The sequence below is a fragment of the Cheilinus undulatus genome, linkage group 4 (genome assembly GCF_018320785.1).
Source record: "Cheilinus undulatus linkage group 4, ASM1832078v1, whole genome shotgun sequence".
Lineage (NCBI taxonomy): Eukaryota > Metazoa > Chordata > Actinopteri > Labriformes > Labridae > Cheilinus > Cheilinus undulatus.
In genome coordinates, this window is record NC_054868.1 from 29552542 (window position 1) to 29575833 (window position 23292).

General features: G+C 38.7%; 1 protein-coding gene across 2 annotated transcripts in view; it reads left to right on the forward strand.

Moving 5' to 3' along the window:
- The window catches only part of klhl5 (kelch-like family member 5), a 79889-nt gene that overhangs the window by 50597 nt on the left and 6000 nt on the right, over window positions 1-23292 (forward strand). For both annotated transcript variants that reach the window (XM_041784968.1, XM_041784967.1), the window contains exons 3-9: window positions 7241-7377; window positions 9274-9470; window positions 11353-11565; window positions 17714-17900; window positions 21050-21274; window positions 21956-22031; window positions 23071-23157. In XM_041784968.1, the coding sequence (XP_041640902.1) occupies window positions 7241-7377; window positions 9274-9470; window positions 11353-11565; window positions 17714-17900; window positions 21050-21274; window positions 21956-22031; window positions 23071-23157 (1122 nt within the window). The remainder of the gene's footprint in view (window positions 1-7240; window positions 7378-9273; window positions 9471-11352; window positions 11566-17713; window positions 17901-21049; window positions 21275-21955; window positions 22032-23070; window positions 23158-23292) is intronic.

Sequence of the window (23292 nt, forward strand, 5' to 3'; positions counted from 1 at the left end):
GAGCAGCCCACCATCAGCAGAAAGACTTCTTTTCTCTAGTTGCCTTCCTCTTCTGCCTCACTTGATTTGGTCCTCCAGGCACAGATGGTGACAAACAAAAGACCCCGCTGTACGAAACTCCTAATGGCATATGTGAAAGAGTGCGTCGGCATCTGAAGTCGTGTTTGTGTGCCAGTGAGGGGGTGGGGGCAAGACATCTCTGTTTGAAAGTGGTTGTTTTGTTTGCAATTGATTTACTGTACGTGTAGGATAAAGGAGCTTTTCTGGGAACGAAACATACACCCTCTTCCTCTCCTGCTCTCTCTGTCTTACATGTACACACTGACAAATGCAGCGTACATGCTGAATAGGCCTCTTAGACTGTCTGCAGCTGCACATTGTGTGTGATATTTGTTGCTAGCATTGCATTTGAGCAAAACTCAAGCTCTATGTATTTTGAAAAAGCAGAGCTCTATTATACATTTTGTCTCGGTACTGTTCAGACAAAAATATATTGACATGCGAATCTTGCTGTTTTTGTTCCCATACAGAGACCTCTGTGAAAGTGCTGTCTCAACTGATTTTACTAAGTATACCTTCAGTTCCAAACCTTTTGTCTGCTGTTATTGTAGATCAATAGGTATGCATCTGGGGACCATTATGTGCACACTAGTTCATGTCTGTTTAAATACAACAAAGCTAAGAATATACAGCAGCCATTACAGAGTTTTGATAGGGCTGCACTTAGAAAGTGCTTCAACCTAAACTCCAATGTCAGCATACTAGAATGCTCAGAAAGGTCAATATGTTAATATTAATCATGTTTATCACTATCAAAGTCTTCATTTTGCATGTTAACATTGTCTAATTAGCACTGTATGCACATAGAGCTGAGGTAAAAATTCATAAGCTTTGCAGATTTTAAAAATATGGACACAATATGTGACTGATGAAAAGTTTTGAGAGAACATTAATTGATGCACCAAAACCAAAGCCCAGGAAACAGACTAAATTGTTTTTTAAACCACTCCAGTAATGCTTGTTACATTTCAGAATGGACAAATTGGTATGCACATAGAGCTGAGGTAAAAATTCATAAGCTTTGCAGATTTTAAAAATATGGACACAATATGTGACTGATGAAAAGTTTTGAGAGAACATTAATTGATGCACCAAAACCAAAGCCCAGGAAACAGACTAAATTGTTTTTTAAACCACTCCAGTAATGCTTGTTACATTTCAGAATGGACAAATTGGTGGCCACCAGACTGACAAACAAGCCAGAATGGTTCTGTCCCTGTAACTATGAACATTAATGAGGCTGAAATGAGCCCTCCATACCTTGAAAGAAATGTTCTGATGAGTAACTTTCTCCTACCAGCCCTCATGTTGTTTTACCCTCTCTGTTTTTCCACATCTGTAGTTCTGCACCAAGCTGCAGAGCTGTACTGAAACAAAAACAGACACAGTGCTAAGTTTTCAGTTTTCTCCCTCCTTTCCTGAGTTCAACTCATCTGTTTCCTGCTCTCTTCTTTCTGGCATTTTGTCTCCTCTTTCCATTACAGTGTGACACATTGCCTGCCATGTCTCTGTCCAAAGCCAGCTATAATAACCCACTGCTGAATACAGCCTGTGCTGCTCAATGCAAGTCAGACCCACATAAAAAATTAAGGAGTGAAAATGCTATATGTTTGTGTGAGATAAGTAACAGATACCAGGCTGGAATACTGCCTAACAACTTTCTGCTGACAATAGTCTATTTTGTCACACACACACACACACACACACACACACATGTGCACAGGCACCACTCTTCTCTGCTTCAGGCTGTCTGTCAAGGTCCTGGTGTCACACTCTGTAATGAGATTACAGACATCTGCATAACACATACACATTAGTAGCACACACATCACACTTTAAAAAAGTCTGCAGAAAATTGCAAACACAAATAAAATTTCAGATCTGTTCAGGAATATGTTTTTGAGCTGTTCCTAGTTTACAGTTTCATTGTGTAAACCAAGACTCATTGTTATATCCAGCTTTTTGTCATGCATGTATGCAAATACAAGGAATTCGACTGAGTTTGGTTTAAAGTTCCTCTTACTGAATATCCACAGAAATGGACGTATGCTTTAAGACTTACTATGCAACTTTCAGAGCACATTCTCTGACCAAAACAAATGCTCCTTCATTCAACAGTTTAGGAGCTGTAGCTTTTTAAGCTACACTCTGGTCTTCAGCCTGGCTAAAAACAACTGGTGGTCAGTGGACTTCAGTGACCTCAGAGGGACATAGGGCTGCAAAAGGTCTGAAACAAACCAAGGCACTGACCCAGTTGAGGGAGGCCAGGATGCTTTCGCTTTTCAAATAAACAAGAAAGGAATGTTCTAGAGTTAAAATAGAATTTATCTGTTTATCCAGTTTAAAATCTGAATACATTTACAAGGGTTAGTTTCTATTGGCTTTACTTAAGGTTTCAGGGAGCCCAGGTCCATAAAAGGGGCATTACAGGCACCACAGAGTCCAAACACCATGGCTTCAGTTTTGCTTTCATTAAAATGTAAAGGTTTTAAGGCTCCCCGCTTTAATGTTCTTTACGCATTCCAGCAATGGCTTCAGAGAGTTGCCGTCATTTCTTCTTATTGGCAGGTAGGTTTAGGTGTCATCTGCATAAAAGTGGAAGAAGAGGTCATGCTGTTCAAAGAAATGTTGACTTAATAAAATGATATAGGTTATGATGAGGGCTGTCAAGATTAACCACATTAATCATGATTAATTAAAGTCCACAATTAGTACAAAAAATATATATATGATTAATCGCATGATTTATTGTCCCTTTCCACACACTGTGGGTAAGCCAAGTCAGCATCTCTATAGCCACTGTGTTATATATAAGTCCACCATTGTCAAGGTAAAGGTAAGAAGGCCCACTAACAATCTTCAAAACAAAAAAAGACTCAGACAACTCAGTGGACAAGTCAAAAGCCATCTGCACCGTGTGATATCAATCATTTTTTTCTTTTCAATCCATATCAAGCTCCCTTTTCTGTCTTTAAGTTCATGTTAAAATCTTTTGATCAACTTACTAAAGCAGCACTGTATCCAAACAGGAAATGAGTTACCCTTAAAAATACAAAATTCCACAAAATAGTTTTGAATGCAAAATAGTGGAATTTTAAAATGAATTAAGGATGTGATTAATTCAATTAACAACAAAAATTCTGAGATTAATTATGATTAAATGTTGTAAACTTTTGACAGCCCTGGTTATTGCACAGGCTTCTTTAAGGTACTGTAGATTGGCTTGGGAGTACAATATACCATATAACAAACAAACTTAAGCCTGCAGTAATGTAGGACATAAACTATCAATTTTCAATCAATCAGTCAGTTGATCAGTCGATCATTCAATCTTTGTTTGTAAAGCACAAAATCATAATTGCAGTTATCTCAAGACACTTTACTAAGAGGGCAGGTGTAACCATTAAACTCTCCCTAACCATGATCACAAAGATTTTTGTGCAAAAGAGAAAAGTCTTGCTAATTAAACACTAAGAATATTTGTGATGCTTTTAAACAACTTAAATGTTTGTGAGTGACTTTAGCGTCTCAGTATGAAAAGGGGAATTGATCTTTGTCTCTTTTACCTTAAGCCAATTCCTCTCTGTTGGTCTTCCTTGTGCTCCTTTACACCATGTCTCTCTTTAGATTCACTAAATTCTACATTGACCTAACTTTATTCATACCCTTCTCTCCTTCTCCTATCCTTCTCTGTCCTTACTTCTGTCTCTCTGGTCCATGAGCTCAGCTGCTGTGATTGACACATGCAAATTAAATAATCTCCTTTCTGACTGCACGCACTGGCATGTCTTTTAGACTGCATGCCAGGACTTCATCTGGCTGCTGTTGTTTGATTTTTTTATGCTGTTTTGTGTGGACTCCTGTGGGAATACTGCACAAGAAAGAGGTTTTTTTTTTCCAAAATAACAAACCGGGGATAACGAAGGAAATGAAAAAATGTAGAGTATGGGAAGATCTTTTATTTTTTCACAGTGGAAAGTTAGGGAAAACAGCGTAGATTGTATGAGTGGAATAACAACTTAATGTTAACCTTAGAGAATAACTGTGTTGTTTTTTAAAGATAGGTGTTATGATGTCAAGGTGATCATGACCTTCAGGTGACAGCATGTTGGTGAAAATCCAAAACACACGTTTAGACTGCAATAATATGAGGAAGCAGAGAACATTCAAATGTCACGTCAGTATCATTCTGTTTAGAGACCTTAAATGCACTAGTGTTTGCAAAAATAAACAACTCTTTATAAATATGTAATTTCAGGTCAAAGTCCCTTATTAAACATGGTATAATACATTACATATTAAAAACCCAGTTGGAACTGCTGTTGAGGGAAAAGATGCTCTAATGTAGTTTTAATATGAGGCTTTTCACTCTGAGGACATTATTCTCTTTATCCTTAATATGCTCACTCTGCACAAACATCTGGAGAAACCTCAGGCCTGTGCTCAGTTTTGTTTGTACAGTTTTTTCTGCATCTAATAATATCTTTTCAGAGAGAGGAGTTTACATGACTAGATTCCTATTTGGATAAAATAAACTTCCTAACTGGGACGTATGCTGGTGATTTAATGGTTAATATTGAAAGTAATTTGGGGTGCTGCGAACAGCCACAGCCTAGTGGTTATGTCCATGCACCCATGTACAGAGGTTGTTATCCTCAAAGCAGGTCACCTGAGTTAAAATCTGACCTGCATGATATTCCTTACTTTCTTTCTCCCCAGTTGCCAATTCTATTCATGGTCATGTCTATACAACATACAATGTGTCACACACACCTGGAGATCACTGGGCGTCATTCACCAGTATTTCATTTGTTCTGAAGAAAATTTCTTAGAGACACCTACCCATTCATGACACATACAAGTGCTGAATGGTTTGCACCTGTGTTCTCAAGTTGATGAATGCTAGGCGCTCATTACCTCCTTATTAACAAAAGAAACATCCTTTTATGCCTGTATAAGGACATATACGTGATTTAAGTTGATGAATGCCAGGGGCCCATTAGATCCTAATTAACAAAGAGAAATACCCTTTTATGCCTATATAAGGACATATAAGTGATTTAAGTTGATGAATGCCAGGCGCCTGTTAGCTCTTAGTTTACAAAGAGAAACACCCTTTTTATGCCAATATAAGGACATGTAAGCGCTGTGTGCAAAGACAAAAGACACCCAGGAGGGAGAGGTGAAAAAGCAACATGAATAACATTCAAGTCAAGACCCTGTGAGGTGAAATCCAAAATTTGTGTCTTAACACACTAGATATGTTGGAATACAGTTGCCGTAAACATGTGAAAACACTGAGATCTACATGTGACTGAATTTTGGTTTTAGACTATCAGAAAGTTTTTCACCTCTTTCTTGACTGGGTTTACTTTGGGCAGGGCAGTGTGGAATGACCCTGCCCCTCTAAAGCCGGGTATACAATGTGCGATTTTCCTGTGATTCAGCCACAAACTTAAAGTCGCACGACTCACTTTAAAGTTGAGACGATTTTCAGTCGCATTGGGCATCGAATGTTGTGCTGTGTACAGAGGGGTGCGACAGCCGACCACAGCCCAACTACAATCCCATGACCTGCTCCCGACTGGTCGGGAGGATTTCTGGCATGTTTGATATTTTGGTCGAACGACTCCAGGCACTTCACAGTGAGAGCAGAAATGCGAGCAGAATAAACAACTTTGGGGGATTGTTTTCCTTTGTAAATGGTCAGACAATGTCCTAAATTACCATGACAACAGCTGGAATGACTTTCTGATGCAGCCCTGCTATGATAAAGGAAATAAACAAGCAGAAAATATTCCTACCTGCAGACTTGCAGCTGATCTGGATGGTGATGCTGTTTGTGTGTGTGGGATAGCGGGGAAGAGAGAGAGAATATGACCGGAAACACTTCACCCTCAGTGTGTGAGACTTTTTAAAAAGTAGTGTAAGAGTAAATTGTGTGTCATTGTCAGAAATGACATGCATCATGCTGTAACAAGAAAAGGGTGCATTCCAGATGAGTTTTAAAAGGAAGTTAAATGGGGGGGGTTGTTAATTATTTCCTTCTTTTAGTTTGATTTGATTGACCTTTACATTCAGTCCAAAAATAGATGCTTTCAACTGGTGAAAAACCATCATTTGAGCACTTTAATACCTGTATGTGAAGAATTTTTTGTTGTTTTAAATAAGTGTCTAATAATTACAAAAACTCCTAAGAGTGGGCTTAAGTTATATTTAAATTCTAACAATTTGCTGCAAAGATCAAACACTGAATGTTAAAATTAATATTTTACTATGTCGGTGTAATGTATTTGTGCATATTATTTAATATTATGCAGTGTTTAAGTGTATAACCGTGTTTAATTGATAAAATTGCAGTAAAATATAATGACAAATTCTATTTTATTATTCTTAATCTTTCATGCTTGAGTTCTGATGATTGCATAATTGAACATTTTATCCTCTAACATCAGCACTGAAACTATCAGAAAAGTGCTCTAGAGTTTTCCTAGATTTTATTCTCAGCTAAGAATAAATTATAGATAAGAAAACCTTTGTGACAGAATCTTCTTAAGAAAAGAGGGTTTTTAGAAAAAAAATCCTCATAAGAATTGTTATGAATGAGGCCCCTAACAATCTGGCCTGGAGCACAAATCTGCACACTTTGCCTTTCTATTCCACCAATAATAGCACACTTTATAATATTTAAGTGAGCAGTTATCCTCCCTTAACTTGTCTAAAATGTAATGTGTTTTCAAGTAAAATGGTCAGAAGCTTACAGTTTGTGCTCTAAAAAAAGCTTGTGGGAGTGTCAAACCCTTCTTACTTTGTCACTTCTGCACAGCTGTGTGAGGTTTATATCATTGCTGGTCTTCAATAAGAATTTATTGGAAAGTGACCCAACCTCCTCAGCTCCTACATCAGAGATGTGGTGGAAAGTGGCGCCTACTGTTGAGCTTACTGATGCTTTTAGAGGGGCTCTGATGTGTATCTCTGCTAAGAAATAATTCACAGGATGATAATGTCATGTGTTGTCTGGTTGTATCATCATTTTCAGGCTGCTCTTTCCCTCTCTGTTCTGCATCTTTTCCCTGTCAGTACAGTCTTCTGTTCTGTCAGCAAGGTCAAAGTGTTCGTCCATTACAGCAGTCAGCCATCCTCTCTGACTGATGTCTGACACTCTCTCTCTCCTTCACAGGCTCGTCCTCTCATCAGTGTCCGACTACTTTGCAGCCATGTTTACCAGTGATGTCAGGGAGGCCAAGCAGGATGAGGTGAAAATGGAAGGAGTAGACCCTGATGCATTGTGGGTCCTGGTGCAGTATGCATACACAGGTACATAGAAACTCTAAAACACACTTACAATAAAAAGCAAGGTTCCTCTCTTTCTTTCCCCTAAAGCAAATGGCACACCATAGTATAGTTATATATTTGAATATATAATTGAGAAAAGCTTTATTTCTAAATAACCTATAGTTTAATCTATACATTTGATCATGTAAATCCCATATATATTTATGATTTAAATAAAAATCCCTGATGGCATTTTTAATTCGTCTCCTGCTTCATTAAACCAGATGTGAAGTAATAACAATCTAAAAAGTGAATATTAATTGTTTTAACAATATGCCACGCTGTGGTTTTAATCACAATGACTTGCTAATAAACAATACTGTATATAAAGGAACACTTCTACAGAAAAGTAAAGAACTGGAAATAAAGAGAGTGGCAGTAAATATCAATTTAATGTAATAGTACCGGTAAATTGTGGATCTTAATTTTTCATTGTTTTTGTAGTTACAATTTAGATAAAATTGTGAGGTTCTTGTAAGTCTGGAAATGATTCATTTAAGAATTTTGAATTTGCTTGGATTTTGCTCTTCAAAAATTAAACTCACTCTTCAAAGTCTGATTCTTTTGTTTTATACCCTGGACAAGCCCCCATATGTCACAGCTCAGGCTCAGTAAGCTGGGAAAAGAGGGGAAAAAACACAGTTTTGAAGAGATTTAGAGAAGTATTTATTGAAAATAACAGGAAATAACTACAGAGAAAGACTCTATAATCTGTAAATCAGTGGTGTCTGCAATGGTAAATGTATGTGGTGTTAGGGAGGCAAACCAAAACCACACTGCTGGTGGAGGCCTAGTGGGGGAGAGAGGAGAGAGATGTTAGAATGGAAGCTACTTAAATAAGCTGAGGTATGGCTGACTCAGGTGAGATAACTGCTCAATTCACATATGTCCTTCTCAATTCTGCCTATTGGCTGCTGAACCAGGAAACCAAGCCAATGCGGACAGTGAGGCAGGCTGTTACATCTGTAGTCAGCCTAATAAAGCTTATACTTTACAGAACTAATTATAATTGAAAACCTATTTAATACACAACAGTGGCTCTCACTGTTACCAGTGCTGGGAATCTAGCATTGCTATTTGTGCTAACTAGTGATGGGAAAGTTCCTGTATATTAATAACTAGTAAAAGTTAACTAAGTTATTTACCAAGTAACTGCATTATTTAAGTGTCTGGTTACTTGGGAATGTTACTTTTGCATCACTTGTTTTTGCTTGAGTACTCATATATTATGAAAATGTTATTTCAGTGTTGATGTAGCTGTTTGGGGAGAAAACAACTTCATTCATATAAGGTGAAGCCATTTTAAGAATGCAAGTACAGTATTTTGCTGAATAGTTCTCTGAAGGCAACAAACTCAGCAGTTGATATGGAAAACATGTTGTCAACAACATACCTTACAATACAAACCCCATCAAAATTATTGACTTTTGTTTGAGTAATACTGACCAGAATGACAGTGATTAGATTATTTTTTTAACGAAACCATTGGTTTGTGATCCACTTTTTTAACAAACATCATCAGTAGGCTTTAGTCTACATGCCAAAGATGTGAAACACACTAGCTGAGGCTGATTCCAACAGTACATGTAAACCAGTAAGCAAGCATCGGCAGGGGTCATCATCATCATTAGAGGTGTCTAGTTTGGCATGAAAGGAGGAAAAACCCTCTAAACTAACTAACATCAGCCCTCTCTGCCTGCTCTCACTAATTGAATCCATTTTGTCTTGGTTCTGTAAATAATAAATGATTCTCATGACAGTTTTAGTTGACAGAAGTATTGGTCATGAACTCAACACCTTTAAATATCATTATTGACATTTTCAAAAAAGCAGTTCCCATTTTGTAATACCGACTCTGTGTCTTCCTTCTTAAACCAGGCCGGCTTGAGTTGAGGGAGGACACCATCGAGTCTCTGCTGTCAGCGTCTTGTCTTCTCCAGTTGACATCTGTGGTTCAGGCATGCTGCTCGTTCCTCATGAAGCAGCTCCACCCTTCTAACTGTCTGGGTATCCGCTCCTATGCTGATGCTCAGGGCTGCCATGACCTGCAGCGGGCTGCTCACGCCTACACTATGGTGGGTACACCTCCAGTTGATTGTAGAGGACATGAATGAAATATTACTGCTAGGAAGAAATGGAGAATGATGACGTAGATTCAGGTTAATCACAGGTGCAATTTGGGTCTTGATTTATATAAAAAGACTGAAAAAGCTTCTTTCACCTCTCCTTTTACCTCTGTAGACTTTCATCTTGTCAGACTTTGGTCATTTTTCAGCCTTGATGTTATTCCTGGTAACAAATTGGGCTCTTATTCTCAACCTTCCACAAACCATTATTGCCACAATGGCCGTTTTCTGCACAGGGTTGCTATGGTGACTGTGAAAAAGCTGCTCTGCCTCCTTTATTATTCTTTTTCTTGTTCTTCCCTGTCTGCGTTACTTGCTTTTTTATTTTTCACCTTGCCTCCTTCTGAGTGTCTGTGTCTGTCAGTGTCAGCATTCCTCTCTTCTTTCCTTTATTTCTCTGTTTCTCTCTAAGTGGATTATTGTTCAGCTTTAATCTGGGGTAATTAGGTCGTTGAGGTTCCTTTATCTGGGTGTGACTGTCTGCCTTTGTCTGAAATTCTTTCTCTCACACACATTTTTGCACTAACACAGCTCAGAGCATTATTTTGTTCTATATGGGGGAGCTACACACTGGACTAGGAAAACTTGTTTGGTTTTTGTTTATTAATTTGAAAGTTTCGCATAACCGTAAGTTAAGCCACATAAACTACACATATGACTTTCAGTCCTTCCTGTCCTCTGCTTCTAACATACAATATTTTTTCAAAAGTGTAACAAATATCGAGAAAAGTAAAAAGGCACATCTACAGTAGATAAACCGTGCAGTCAAAGAACAACAGAAAAACATCACTGAAAATAATATCAGTGTATTATCATATTTGACACAACTATGAACAGTTGCCAAACATAAATTTGAAAGCATTGTTGCTATGTTTGCAATCACGCATTTAGTGATTGTTAGAAAATCATGCCTTCTGACATGTTTAAGTTTTGAAGATTTTCTTTGGTCAAAGAAGCATTTTCTGTGTTTGTTTAAAATACCTGTGGAACATAGAATTTTCATTTGTGACTGAGATTAGAAAAAATGTTTTCATTAGTTCACTTTTGTGGACTTTTTTCTGTTATGTTTCTGTCTTTCTTTTTGGGTTGTCATGTAAGCTTTTAGGACCTTCAGTATCCTCTAAACTTAAAATTATGAACTGACATTTAATTTATAATAGCCTCTTAAGCTTTCAGTATTTTTCTGACATGTGTACTCTCACTCAGGAAGCTGATATTCATTGTTTATTTGTAAATTTTCAGATTCAGAGCTGACTTTTATTGTTTACAGGCTTGTGACTGCTTTCAGTTAAAGCTGTACTGCCTATTTTGATAAGCTGGTTGTCTGATGAAGCTTTTTTTTACCAAAACGTTAACAAAAAATGTATGTGCAAGTTGGACGAATGGTAGGAATTCGTAAGTTTTGGTAAACACACTGTGCTATAAGTAATTTTGATGAATTTATGCAATCATTTTGTGATGACTTGCAGACAAAGCATTAAGATTCCTTAAGAACATCATTGTTTTGATCTGCAATAAAAATGATTTTAAGTTGCAGCTTTTTTTTAAGAAGCCACCTCTTCTGCAGCAACTGATTCATTTCAACGTATTCTCAACCACACCCTTTTTGTCTGCAGCTTTTCATCCATCTTCCCCTGACCTTTCATAAGCCTTAATTTCCTTCCTTTTATTCTCTCTTCTCTCAACCCTTGATCCCTTTCCTCTTTCCACTGATATCTTCCAATTGGTTTTTCTCCTCTCATTCCTTTATCCTGCAGTTCATTATCCCTTCAACCATTAATCTTCATCCGCCCTTCTCTATTCTTATTTTCCTTTCATCCTCGTCCACCAGGAACACTTCCTAGATGTTGTTGGAGGCCAGGAGTTCCTGCTTCTCCCGATGGAAGAGATGGAGAGGCTGCTGACGTCTGAAGATGTAAATGTGCCTGACGAGGAAACCGTGGTCACATCTTTGCTAACGTGGGTCGGACATGATGCTGCCACACGGCAACGTCACTTACCAAGGCTGATGTCTCACGTTAGACTGCCATTGCTGCAGCCACAGGTGAGAACTGAGGGGAAAACTGTGACAAAGGAATCACTCATTATGATAAGACCACAGAGAATAATCACTAAATTTTAAACTTTAAAGCTTCATGCATCATGAATTGTGCATCACTTATCAGCACCCTTCTAATGTGCAATTCATTAAAAAAAAAAAAATCCTGTTTCTTTTAAACAGTGCAAACACAATCATAGCATTTTGCAGCAGTTTGCCCTTCGTTACAAGGCCATAAGAGGGCACAAGGAGGACAGACTTCTGGGGCCCAGTCACACCCAGGGGTCAGTCAAGGGTGGCAAAAATATGTACCTTCTTGAATTCAAGCAACATTAACCAAATTGTATGATGTTTTGTTTTATTTTGGGTTTTTTTTGTTTTTGTTTTTGTTTTTTTGTTGTTTTTGTTTTTTTTGCAGTATTAGTGCATGGGCCCACCCAACTTACCAACTGTGTATTTTCATTTTGGACTACATACAGCCATGCCAGGACCTAAACAAAGGTTGAGACACAAAAAGAAAATGCATTTGATCTCATCAGTGACTTGTTACTAAACTTTTTTCAGTCAACTTCAAAGTTGATCAAAGTTGATTGGAGCTGGATGGTAGCCAGGAGACAAGCCCTAATGTTGCTGACCCATGTCTTTGTATTATTACATGAGATCCAAGGCGGGCCCTTTTATTGGGCCTGTGAAGGGCCCAGTAATTTTTGTAGGCAGGTCTGCCTTGTAATATGTCAAACTATGATTATCTATGTTTCAGAGGATCAAATGATTATTTCATTTAAAGGCACCATGCCTGCTCTAACCCCTCATGCCATTATCACACTACGCTACAGTTACCATCAACTTTTTCAGGGCACTAAAAAAATGTACTAAATGTCTATAAGCAGTGTTGTTTTTGAATGGAACTTTTTTTTGGTATGCCACTCATTTGCACAGAAAGGGATTTGATGCAAAGCATGTTAACTCAGCATGTGCAAACACTAGCATCAGAATATTGTTGCACTTAGTGCTGGCTTCGCTTCTTTATATGGATGCATTTTACCCCCTGCAGGTCCTTTTAGGATTACAGATTATTTTTGTCTTATGTACTGGCTGAATAAGCCACTCAATCCCTTTACTAATTGGACCCTGGCATTGCTAAAGACGGTATCATATGGACCTGACATGGCCAATACCTGATCCACTAATAATGTTAACATTTCACCACTGAAGAGTTTAAATGTCAAAAGCCTCTCTTCGTTATCGTAATTCCCCTTTCTCTGTCTCTTGACCTTTTCTTTGTACCATTTCTTCTTTTCCTCTCAAGCTCAATTTAGTCAGTGAGCATGAATGAATTTACATATTGCTGTTAAGGAAAAAGTAAAATAAAATTAATTGCGTATACTATAACAAGGGTCCATTATTATCTACCTTGTTAATGAGGTTGTTGAACAGTTTTCAAGGTGTAGCTTATTCAAATTTGTTCTTGTCTTGCTTTGCACAGCTACACAAGAAGAAATAGTATGTCTGAGTGCTGTTGCCATTGATCTGCTGGTCTTTTTACACTATCCATCCACTTTAGGCAATTAGAGGGACAAAAACCAGTACATTAACTCTAATCAAAATTATTACTTTTTCATGTTTGACTTTGTGTCTTTTATGTGTATGTTTAAGATGCTGCATGTGAACGTGGCTCTCTCTCTTCCTTTTTTCCCTAGCTTATGTAGCAGAGTATATCCACTGAAAATGTGATGCTGAGAGGTTTATATGCCAGGCAGAAGCTCAGTTACAGCCTAAGGCGCTGGATGCACACACTCCCTCATAGACACAGACACACGAACTTTTTAAACCTTAATCAAGTGTGAAATCTCTTTTAACTGCAGCTAAATTATCTGCTCTCTCCATCTCCCTCATCAGTCTTCTCCCCCACCATATATAAAGGAACTGTTGAGATAAACCCCCTCTCCCTCCACACTTCCTCTTTCCATCTCCTTTGCCTGCACCTGCATGTCTCCCAGGTTGTGCACATATGCAGTGTACAGATATATGACTCTGCCCTGGTCAGCTTGAATCACAAGTAGCTGTAGCATGTAAGGGGGAGAAGATGGTAGAGCTGTGAAGCAGATGTTGTAAGGGCAGGACACACAGAGCTGAGGTTTGAATCAGCCTTTAACACAGTAACACAAAACACCACCATCGTAGGACAGTGACAAATGAATTAACACTCAACGACCTCATAAGCTGTGAAATGCCAATAAAACAGCGTATAAACCTCACACAGACAACCAATCAATATTCATCAACCAATTAGTCAGCTCTCTATCTGGGCTGCTGTGAGATTTCTCATCAAGAGGAATGCCAGTGCACCAAATTAATACCTTTAATCCTTTCTCCCCATTACATTCAGACACTTTTTTAATCTTCTCAGTGGAGCATCTGTTGGCTGTTTATCTGGCTGTAAACGTGTACGTCTCTCAAAGTGTGTGTGGGCGTGTCTTCGTCAACAATTGTCATAGATTAATTTGATTCATTTCTCAAATTTCCATTTGGTTCATAAAATGGCACAAAATGTCTAAGCCTTCAGTTTTTCTCCCTTAACTTAAAAAAAATCCACTTTTATCCAGTCTTTTTAAACTAAAACAAGTTTAGCTCTTGTGGAGCTTGAAATAGTGAATCTTAATTGTTTTTAATCAAACTCAACTGAAGCTTTGTTTAGACCAGATAAGTTTCTCAATCAAAGCCTTTTAGATAGAGATGCATCAATTGTGAAAATTAGGGCTGGTACCAATACAGATATTGTTTTCTTTACTTATTTTGATGTAAAACTCCTTGTGCCAACATTTCCTCTCATGTTTGACCATGAAAACAGATCAGAGTTTAAAGGCCGGCTCAGACAAAACATGTTTAGTCAGATTTTGGCCCGACTGCAGCATAGGGGATGACAAATTGTCTTGTAGTGTGACATAGCTGGCAACATGTCTAAGATGCCCACAACCATGATTCAACAAGACTAGCATGTCAGAATTATTCCTGCATCATCATCCAGTTTGACACCCTGATCCGATGTCAGCGACGTAAATCCTGACTCCTACCAATAGAAGAGCATTTGCTCATCTCTTCATCATCATTGACCAGCGTAAAGCCCCTCTGTTTCCCCTTCTGGGGATTTTCATGATGTTTTATCACATTCATACCTCAAGTTCAGTTTGAAGGAGAGCCGTTTGACATTGTCCTCCTCTTGATACGTCAGGAGGATTCAATAATTGTTTCATGTGTGTTTTTTCTTCTTGTCAGAGCAAAGACCACTTGTATGACACAGAGCACTTCTTCAGAGCACTTCTATTGTAGCTATGACTGACAATCTTTCACCCCCACCTCCCTGACGACCTGTGATCAGGCTAACTGCCAAGATGGGATAAAACTTAAGTTGCATCATCTGACATGGTACTGTTGTAAACCACCTCAAAAATCGTGTAGTCTAAGCTGGTCTTGACAGCTCACCTCTTCTGCCCTGTAAAAAAATTAGTGGGTAGTGGCAAGTTTAACTGATTTGTAATTCTGATGTACACTACAAATGGATCTGAATTTATCCATTAAGTTGGCTAATCATGCATACCCAGTTAGTGTAGTCACAACATAGGCTTTAGCTACTACATATGCTGACAGTGCAGCTTTCTATTGTAGAAGCAATAAAAACAGAAACCCTTTGTGTTTTTCAAACAGTCAAGCTGTCAAGTTTAAGGTAACTACCAACATCGTCACACAGGAAAACTGACAAAGAAGGGTGTTTTTAATTTTATACTGGCTAATTCTGGACTGAATTTGATGCTGCCACTGTGTTTATGTTTGTAGCAAAACAACAAACACTTGAAGGTGAAACTGTAAAACTGTAATCTTATTTCAAGCAACCACTCAATTTGACTTGATCCTCTTAGCTAATCTCACACTTTGTTTCTTTCTTGCTGAACAAACTTTCAATCATCTGTATTTGTTCAATTAAAAAATGAAAAAGAGAGAAAACACAATTTCAGTTGGCAATGAGACCCAAGGTAAAAAGATCAGTAGGTTAATGATAACAGCTGTTTAATATGCCAGTATGAAGCCAGTGTTACATTAGATATCATACAAGGCATGGCAAGGCGAGTTTAATTGCTTGTTGTACACACAGTAATTCAAATATGAGCATTTAACAAAGCAGATAACAAAAGACATGAAACTGAGCAAAATATGAAATGAACCTATCAAGTATGTTAAAATACCACATCAAAAGAAATGTAGAAATATGACACGAAACACAAAGTTTAGTGAGATTTATGAATACTTTTAGTGAAAAAGTAGCTCTGTAAGGAAAGCACTGAAGCTAATGGCAATGTTATTTGTTGAAAGGTGCAGAGTAAAGTCGGATGATTGACATTGTAAACTGGCCTCATTCTATTTAAGAAGGGAGAATTGGTTAGAGAGTTTGTAGTTATTTCAATGAGACTTCACAAAAAAGCTCCTGCTCAGAAATGTATCAATAAGTGATGTTTCGAGCCAACATGCTGCTCCCCAGACTTGCATATGTGTCAAATGATAAACTTTTGCAAGTCAGAGGAAGAGCATGTTAGAGTAATTGGATGTGTGTGTCTTACTTTGATTTTCCGGTATTAAAATGAAACTCTTAAATTGAACTCAGTGGTGGTGCAAGGAAGAACAATGGTGATGAAATGTTAGTTTACTCCTTAGGTGAGAACAACAGTATTTCCATACATCTCAAATCACTGTGGATGAAGTGAATTGATACATATCAAATAGATTACTTAACAGTGTTCCCTTATCAAAATGACTCATCAGTTAAATGACTGACAGATTAATGGGCAAGTATTTTTAATTTAACACATGAGTGCACAGTGGAGAGGGTGCTCATAAAAAGTCAAGAGTCAAGAGGGCATGTTGTGAGGGAAATGAGAGTAGTGAATATAAACATAGGTACTGTGACAGACGTGTGTCTCTGTTTGTATGAGTGTGTGTATTTATTGTCAGTGGTCCTTTTTGTTCCAAACAGAGAGGGGAGCACTTTTTCTCCCTGCCTGCTGTGAGCTAAAGAGAGGACAGAGAGGGGAAGGTGGGACGCCTGCAGGATGCAGTCTTATCTTGTCCTCCATGTGCAGTCCTTCACACTGTGATGACTGAAAAGCACAGGAGAGGATAAACCCCGTATTTTATATCTGTCCTCCTTTATCACACACACACAAATAAAAGCCGAAATAGGGTTCACTCTAATTTTTCCCTCTGTGCTCATGTGTAAAGGAAGTGTGTGTTCACCCTGGTGTGTAAGCTGCTTATCCATTTAGCACGCTTGCTTTACGCTCACCACGTCTGGTTGAGAAAATTGATTTCATATTCAGTGACCAAATGGAATTATTTATAGGTTGAATCTTTTTTCAGGGTGGAATTATGGAATAAAGAGAGGACATGGCATAATTCCCTTTTTAACACCCTCACCACTCTTTTATTAAATATCTATTCTTGTTCTTCTTTGATTGAATCTTTGCAGCTACATCCGAACATCCTCTCTGACTAAACTACAGCCGGCATATGCACACATATACCGTAGGTGCAGGGACACACACACTCAGGAAACTTTAAATTACTTTTATAAGTCGAAAAACTGTTTCCCTCTGCAGCCATTTATTAACACACAAACACACACCTATCTAAATGTAAATCATGTCTACTCGCCTTCAGGGAAAACTTGCTTCTCACTAGCCTGCCGCTCTCACGGGCAGTGGTTTCCTGTCAGTGTATGTTTAAGGAGCAGGCTGGTGGAGTGAAGCGCTTCATACTGCAGCCCTGGGCTCTTTCTGTCGTTCTGTTGTGTGTGATGATAGATGAGGTTAGAGGATACCGGCTAAGTTGATGAGATGCTGAAGACAGATTAGTCGTCTCTTGTGTCAGATGATCACTGTGTGCATGCTCTTGTGTAAGAGGGTGTGTAATACTAATGACTGCTGGTCTGATCTGATCTAATCTCTCAATCAATGGGAGAACAGTTTTGTTCTGACCCCCAGACCTTCTCAATCAGTGATAACATCATAACACACACTAGCCAACACCCACACAAACACTCACACTGGATTTGTGTCTGCTGCTTGTTGACATGATTGTCTGATTCTTTTTTGTGTGTTTGTAGTTCCTGGCAGACCTTGAGTCAAACCCTCTGCTGCGGGACAGTATCGAGTGCCAGCGGCTGCTGATGGAGGGGATGAAGTATCACCTCTTGCCCCAACGGCGGCCTCTGCTTCAAAGCCCCCGTACCCGGCCCAGAAAGGCCACTGTAGGGGCCATGTTTGCTGTAGGGGGGATGGACGCAACAAAAGGTAGCTTAAGCACATATTGCACAACACAACAATCAGGCATTTTTCAACAGTCCAAGGTATAATAGATGACTTTCTGAGCAGATGTCCAGCAGATGTCATGTTTTAAGTAGAACTAAACCCCCAGACCACTATTTTCAGATGAAAAGGATGTATATTTACATTAACTAGTGTTGTTGAATAATTCGGGTCCAACTCTCAACATTTGAGCTCAAAGTTTTATGCTGCGTTCCGTTTACTTTGGAAGTCTTATGTCAATGTGGGAATGTGGCACACTGGAGTTGAATATGCTCCAATTACTAAAAGTTAGTTACTCAGAGTGCGCTAGTTGGGGGGGCATTTGTGATGATTTCTTCAACTTTATCTCTGAATTTTCGAGTTCTGAGATGAAGTGGAACATACCATTAGATTTACATTTTGTGTAAAAAATGTGCACAGTTACTGCCCTCTATAGACTGACACCAGGCTACAGCAGCTGAATTTTTCTTTTGGCTCGGCTGGCACCATCTGACATCATCAACCACTTTGGAACCAAGTCACCCACAAAATGTTAAATTTAAACACGCTGCTTTCAGTGAGCTGTTTCATTGAAATGCATTCTAAAAATGTAAAATATTCTGAAAGTGTTGTAAAGTTATTTTTTGGAAATTCCAGGTTAGATGAATGTCAACCAAAACTCTGGGGTTTGTTAAGCACTAGTCCTCTCAAACCAAAAAGAACCACAATACTACCCCTCTTCCCTCAGTCCTCCCTAAAGGTCTTCACACACTGGGTCTATTATTACCCACACCGATGAAATCAGCAGGGGGTTATGTAAAGGGTTCCGTATCTTTGTTTGTTTGTATGTGTACAAGATAACTCGAGAACGGAAAGTCAGATCTTCACCAAACTTTCAGGGAATACTGGGATAGTGACAGCGAAGAATGGATTAAATTTTGGTGATGATCCGCACACCCGTTCGTTTTTTCTCGGACTTCAAAATTTTGAACACCATAGTAATCAATGGGAGCATGAGTTCCTCGGTGGCGCTGCTTAGGCATGGGTCTGCCGCCTCAGACGGCCATTCTAGTTTTCCTATGCATTTTTTATGCATTCGTATTCCTAAATAAAAACCCTCTCGCATTTGAACCTTGCACACTGAGTCCGTTAGGTTTTTATTGTCCTTCAATGTGAAAATTCCTAGAATGAGGCAAACTGTTTTGTACTGCCTGTTGCTCTGTCACTCCTTTAAAAACACTCTGGATCCATCCAACCTGACAGAGATCCGCTCGTGTGTCATAGCGCTGTGCCAAGTTGGAGAGGTGGAGAACAACTTAGTAATTCAGCCTCTGGTATAACCTGTGAGTAGTCTACAAATGTATGCCTTTATCTGCTACATTTCCATGGTTACTATCCTCATAATACACTGGGAAATCACAGTGTTGAAAGTTAGGGTGTCGTGCGAGGGAGGGAGAGAGATGGGGAAGGGGGGCAGGCGAGTGAGAGGGAAGCAGCAGGCACTGATCTGAATCATCAATCACCCATTATAATAACTTGGACTGATGTAAGAATTTGCATAAAATTAAAGCTGTCCAAAACAAAATGACTGGCAAAAGTTTCGGCGTCGGTGTACAAACATGATTGGAACAACATAAGCTCAATTTTCTTCTTTAAAGTGCAAAAAATTCAGCCGAAAAAACTGTCTCAGTGTGCATAGGCCTTAAGTGTTGAAAGTATTTGAGACAAAACAAGGTCTCTCTTGGGTTTGAAAAAATCTTTTGGTTTTCCTTCCCTTTTGTCTCCTCATGGCATGCCTGGGTGGGTGGGGCTTAGCCTCTCCACCCACAGAGGTGTGAGTTGGCATGACTGGACAGGGAGCGGTTGACATGACAATAACATGTATGAAACATATATGAGCTTCTCAGTAAAACATAAACATGGGGAAAGACAAACCCTCCCACAAGAGGAAATACAGAGCTGAGAACAACAAACCCAGAAAGATTTTGAAAAGTCATCAATCAATCATATGTTAAGCAGATATCAAATTAATCATAACTATAGACTTGTTTTAAATGCTGCATATAATGCCTTTTATGGTGAAGCGTTGGCAAGAAATCAGCAGAGCTGCAGGAAGCCATATTGTGATTAAGATCAGCATTTTAAATAGAGCTGCAGTTTTTCATTGAATAAATCTATTAATTGTAGTACAACGACATTAGTCCTCACTGATTAATGTAATTTCTAAAACAAAACCTCTTCAAATCTGTCACTAACTTCTTATGGCAAAGAAGAACTGTTGTAGCTTAGTTGGTAGAGCAGATGCCTCATGGGCAGGGTCTTAGACATATTGGTCAACTGTTTGGCTCCTTGCCTGTGAACATAGATTCACAAGATCTCCACTCTTTCCTTACCACATTTCCTGTGCGTATTAAGCTATCATGTCTCATGAAGGCAAAGTGCAGTAAGTAATCCTGCTGCAGAAGAGACAAGTATCTGTGCATGTTGGACTAGTAGTTGAACAGTCTTTTGAATGACTCAGTTTTGGCCTGAGGAAGCTGTGATTTGTCCCTGACATTTTAAAAAAATCAATGAAGGGAGAAAATAATGCCCAGAGTAATCGATAATGAGAATAATTGTTTGTTACAGTCCTCATGTAAGAACCTCTGGCTGCAGGATGATTCAGCACTTTGTGTTTAAGCAAAAAACAAAATACAGACATTTTCTTCTAATTATTGTCTAATGGAATATCTGTCTCATAATTAGTAGGTCTTTATCTTGTTATAATGAGTGTAGATTATAACGAACAATGTATTGATCCATGTGTGCAGGCAGGCTCTGTGTTTAACAAATTCACAGAATAAAGAATTCACTGATGTACAGTGAATGAAAATGCTATAATTTTAAAGTCACCTTTGTCTCAAGTTAGGGTAACCTCGTTAGAATTGTCAGTAATCTCCCTGATTAAGTGAGAATAGAAAGCAAAGGGGCGCTTGTGGCTCAATAGGTAGAGTTGGTCATACTGCAACAGAGGGTTGTGGTGTAAAAGCACTTTGAATAGTCAGGTGACTAGAAATGTGTGATACAAGCTCAAGTCCATTTACCAAAAATATCCAATTTAGCAGACTTGGAAGAACAGATTTGATCTAACACATTCTTGTATTTTTTTTGTCCAGGAGCGACCAGCATCGAGCAGTACTGTCTGCGTAGGGACACCTGGAGGCAGGTGGCCACCATGAGTGGACGTAGACTTCAGTTTGGTGTAGCTGTCCTTGACGGTCGTCTTTATGTGGTGGGAGGTCGAGATGGACTCAAAACCCTCAACACTGTGGAGTGTTACAACCCACACAGTAAGACCTGGAGCGTCATGCCTCCCATGTCCACGCACAGGCATGGCTTAGGTGAGCTGAAGAAGAAATGAGATATAAATACAGAAAAGTTTTAATGAATGGTCAGAAAGGTCAACTGATATTGATATTTATATTAAGATTGCACAGAGGATAGCTACCAAATAGGATTAGGCAGTACTCTGTTTTTTACACTGGTATAAACCTTCCCTAATTTTTCTTTGATAATTATAAGCTGTTCCAACAAATCACTTGTCAGGAATCAGAGCACAGCTACCAGCTGTTTAACTGCCCAACCTGACTACCAATTTTTTTTTTCTGAAAATTTGACTGTTAATGTGTTTTTTTTATAATTATTAACAATGACCTCATTTAAGCCAAGCAAGGTCAAAAATCAAAGGCTATAACGTTGTAGACTGGACATGTTCAATTGTGTTTGAATGAGTCTTCCCAAAGACAAAAGGCAAGGTATGCTGTTTATGTGTGTCATTGTTTTATAAAATGTGTGTGCTGGGAGGTGCGTATTCAAGCATACATCTGGCATGGCAGATGTTCTGGCAGAGCATAAAGGTGTCAACTTGCTGCTAACTCTGCATGCCTGAAGCCAAGGGCGTATTAGTCCGCACAATAAAAACCCACACTCCTGTCCTAAGTGTGAGTTGTTGGCTGTCCAAACTGATCGTGTTCTGGTAAGTTGCCATGATTTAATCACGCGTATGTGGCTGTGTATCACAGGTGTAGCTGTCCTAGAGGGGCCCATGTACGCTGTGGGAGGACATGATGGTTGGAGCTACCTCAGTACTGTGGAAAGGTAAGATAAAAGTACACACATGGTGGATATGTTAACCCAGTTAAAAATATATATATGCATTTATTTTCTCCAGTATTTACCTTGGTGTTCAGCCATACAAAATTGTTTGTTATTTGACACAGATCTAAGACATTCTTGATATCTGTCTCCATCCCAGTACACTTCACTGACAGTCCAATGGACTTTATCACAAGATTAAAAAGAATTTAATACAAAATTATTGACAGCTTTTTGTCTGGATTATCAAGGTGACAAAGGAGCTGTACATTTGCAGAAACAGTAAGCTTTGAAGAGTTTTTGAAAGTAATAATACAATGTCCAAAATGCACTAAATGCTTTACTGGTATACTTACTGTTTTATTATGTTCAGAAGTGAAAGTTGTTTACAAATAGACTGTGCGTAAAAGTGAACATGGTGTTAGTGATTTCAAAATTTGGTTTTGGAGTCAGCTTCCAAGCCCATTGACGACAGCTGCTACATTGAAATTGCTCTCTCTGCCTAACCTTTTACGAGTTATGATAGAGCATAACATCTGAAGTGGTAATATCATACACGTTTGCTATTACCAATTCAGGATCTTGGAGGCTACAACATGATTTGGAGCAATAAAACAACCATGTTGCCACCACACACTTAAGAATTATTCAGATAAATGGTTGTTTGCAACTAGCCTCCACTCGGGATACACCCCCACAATCTTTGGCGGCCACCATAAGTGGACGTAGAGGCAAATCTTGCTTAAAATTGGGCTTAAAATCCTGTAGTGTGTAGCCAGCCTAAATCTCTTTCATTCTGACATGAAAAAATCCCCTCCATACAGGTTGTGCCAATCAAGAAATTAGCCATTCAGGTGAAATTCCTTTTCTGAACCAGGCTGTAAATATGTTTGTTTCTGCTAGCTACTCCTAGGGCTTTTGCAATCAGCCTCAAGTGTACACTCGAGGGCTGGCATGTTTTTTGCACTTCCACATTGGCTTCATTTTTCAACTCTGGAGGCTACCGTTGAGGTTTACCTCATTTACCTTGTTTTTTTAACAGATGGGACCCCCAAGCTCGCCAATGGAGCTTTGTTGCAAGCATGGCTACACCCAGAAGCACAGTGGGAGTTGCGGTACTGAATGGAAAGTAAGTGAGATAGAACATCTAATTATATATTACTTCAAACACATATTACTACACTATATCAAAGTTTTAATAACAATTAGTATGATCAGTTTATAGTATGTTTTTTTTTAAAGACATGCTTCTTTTAATCTGTTC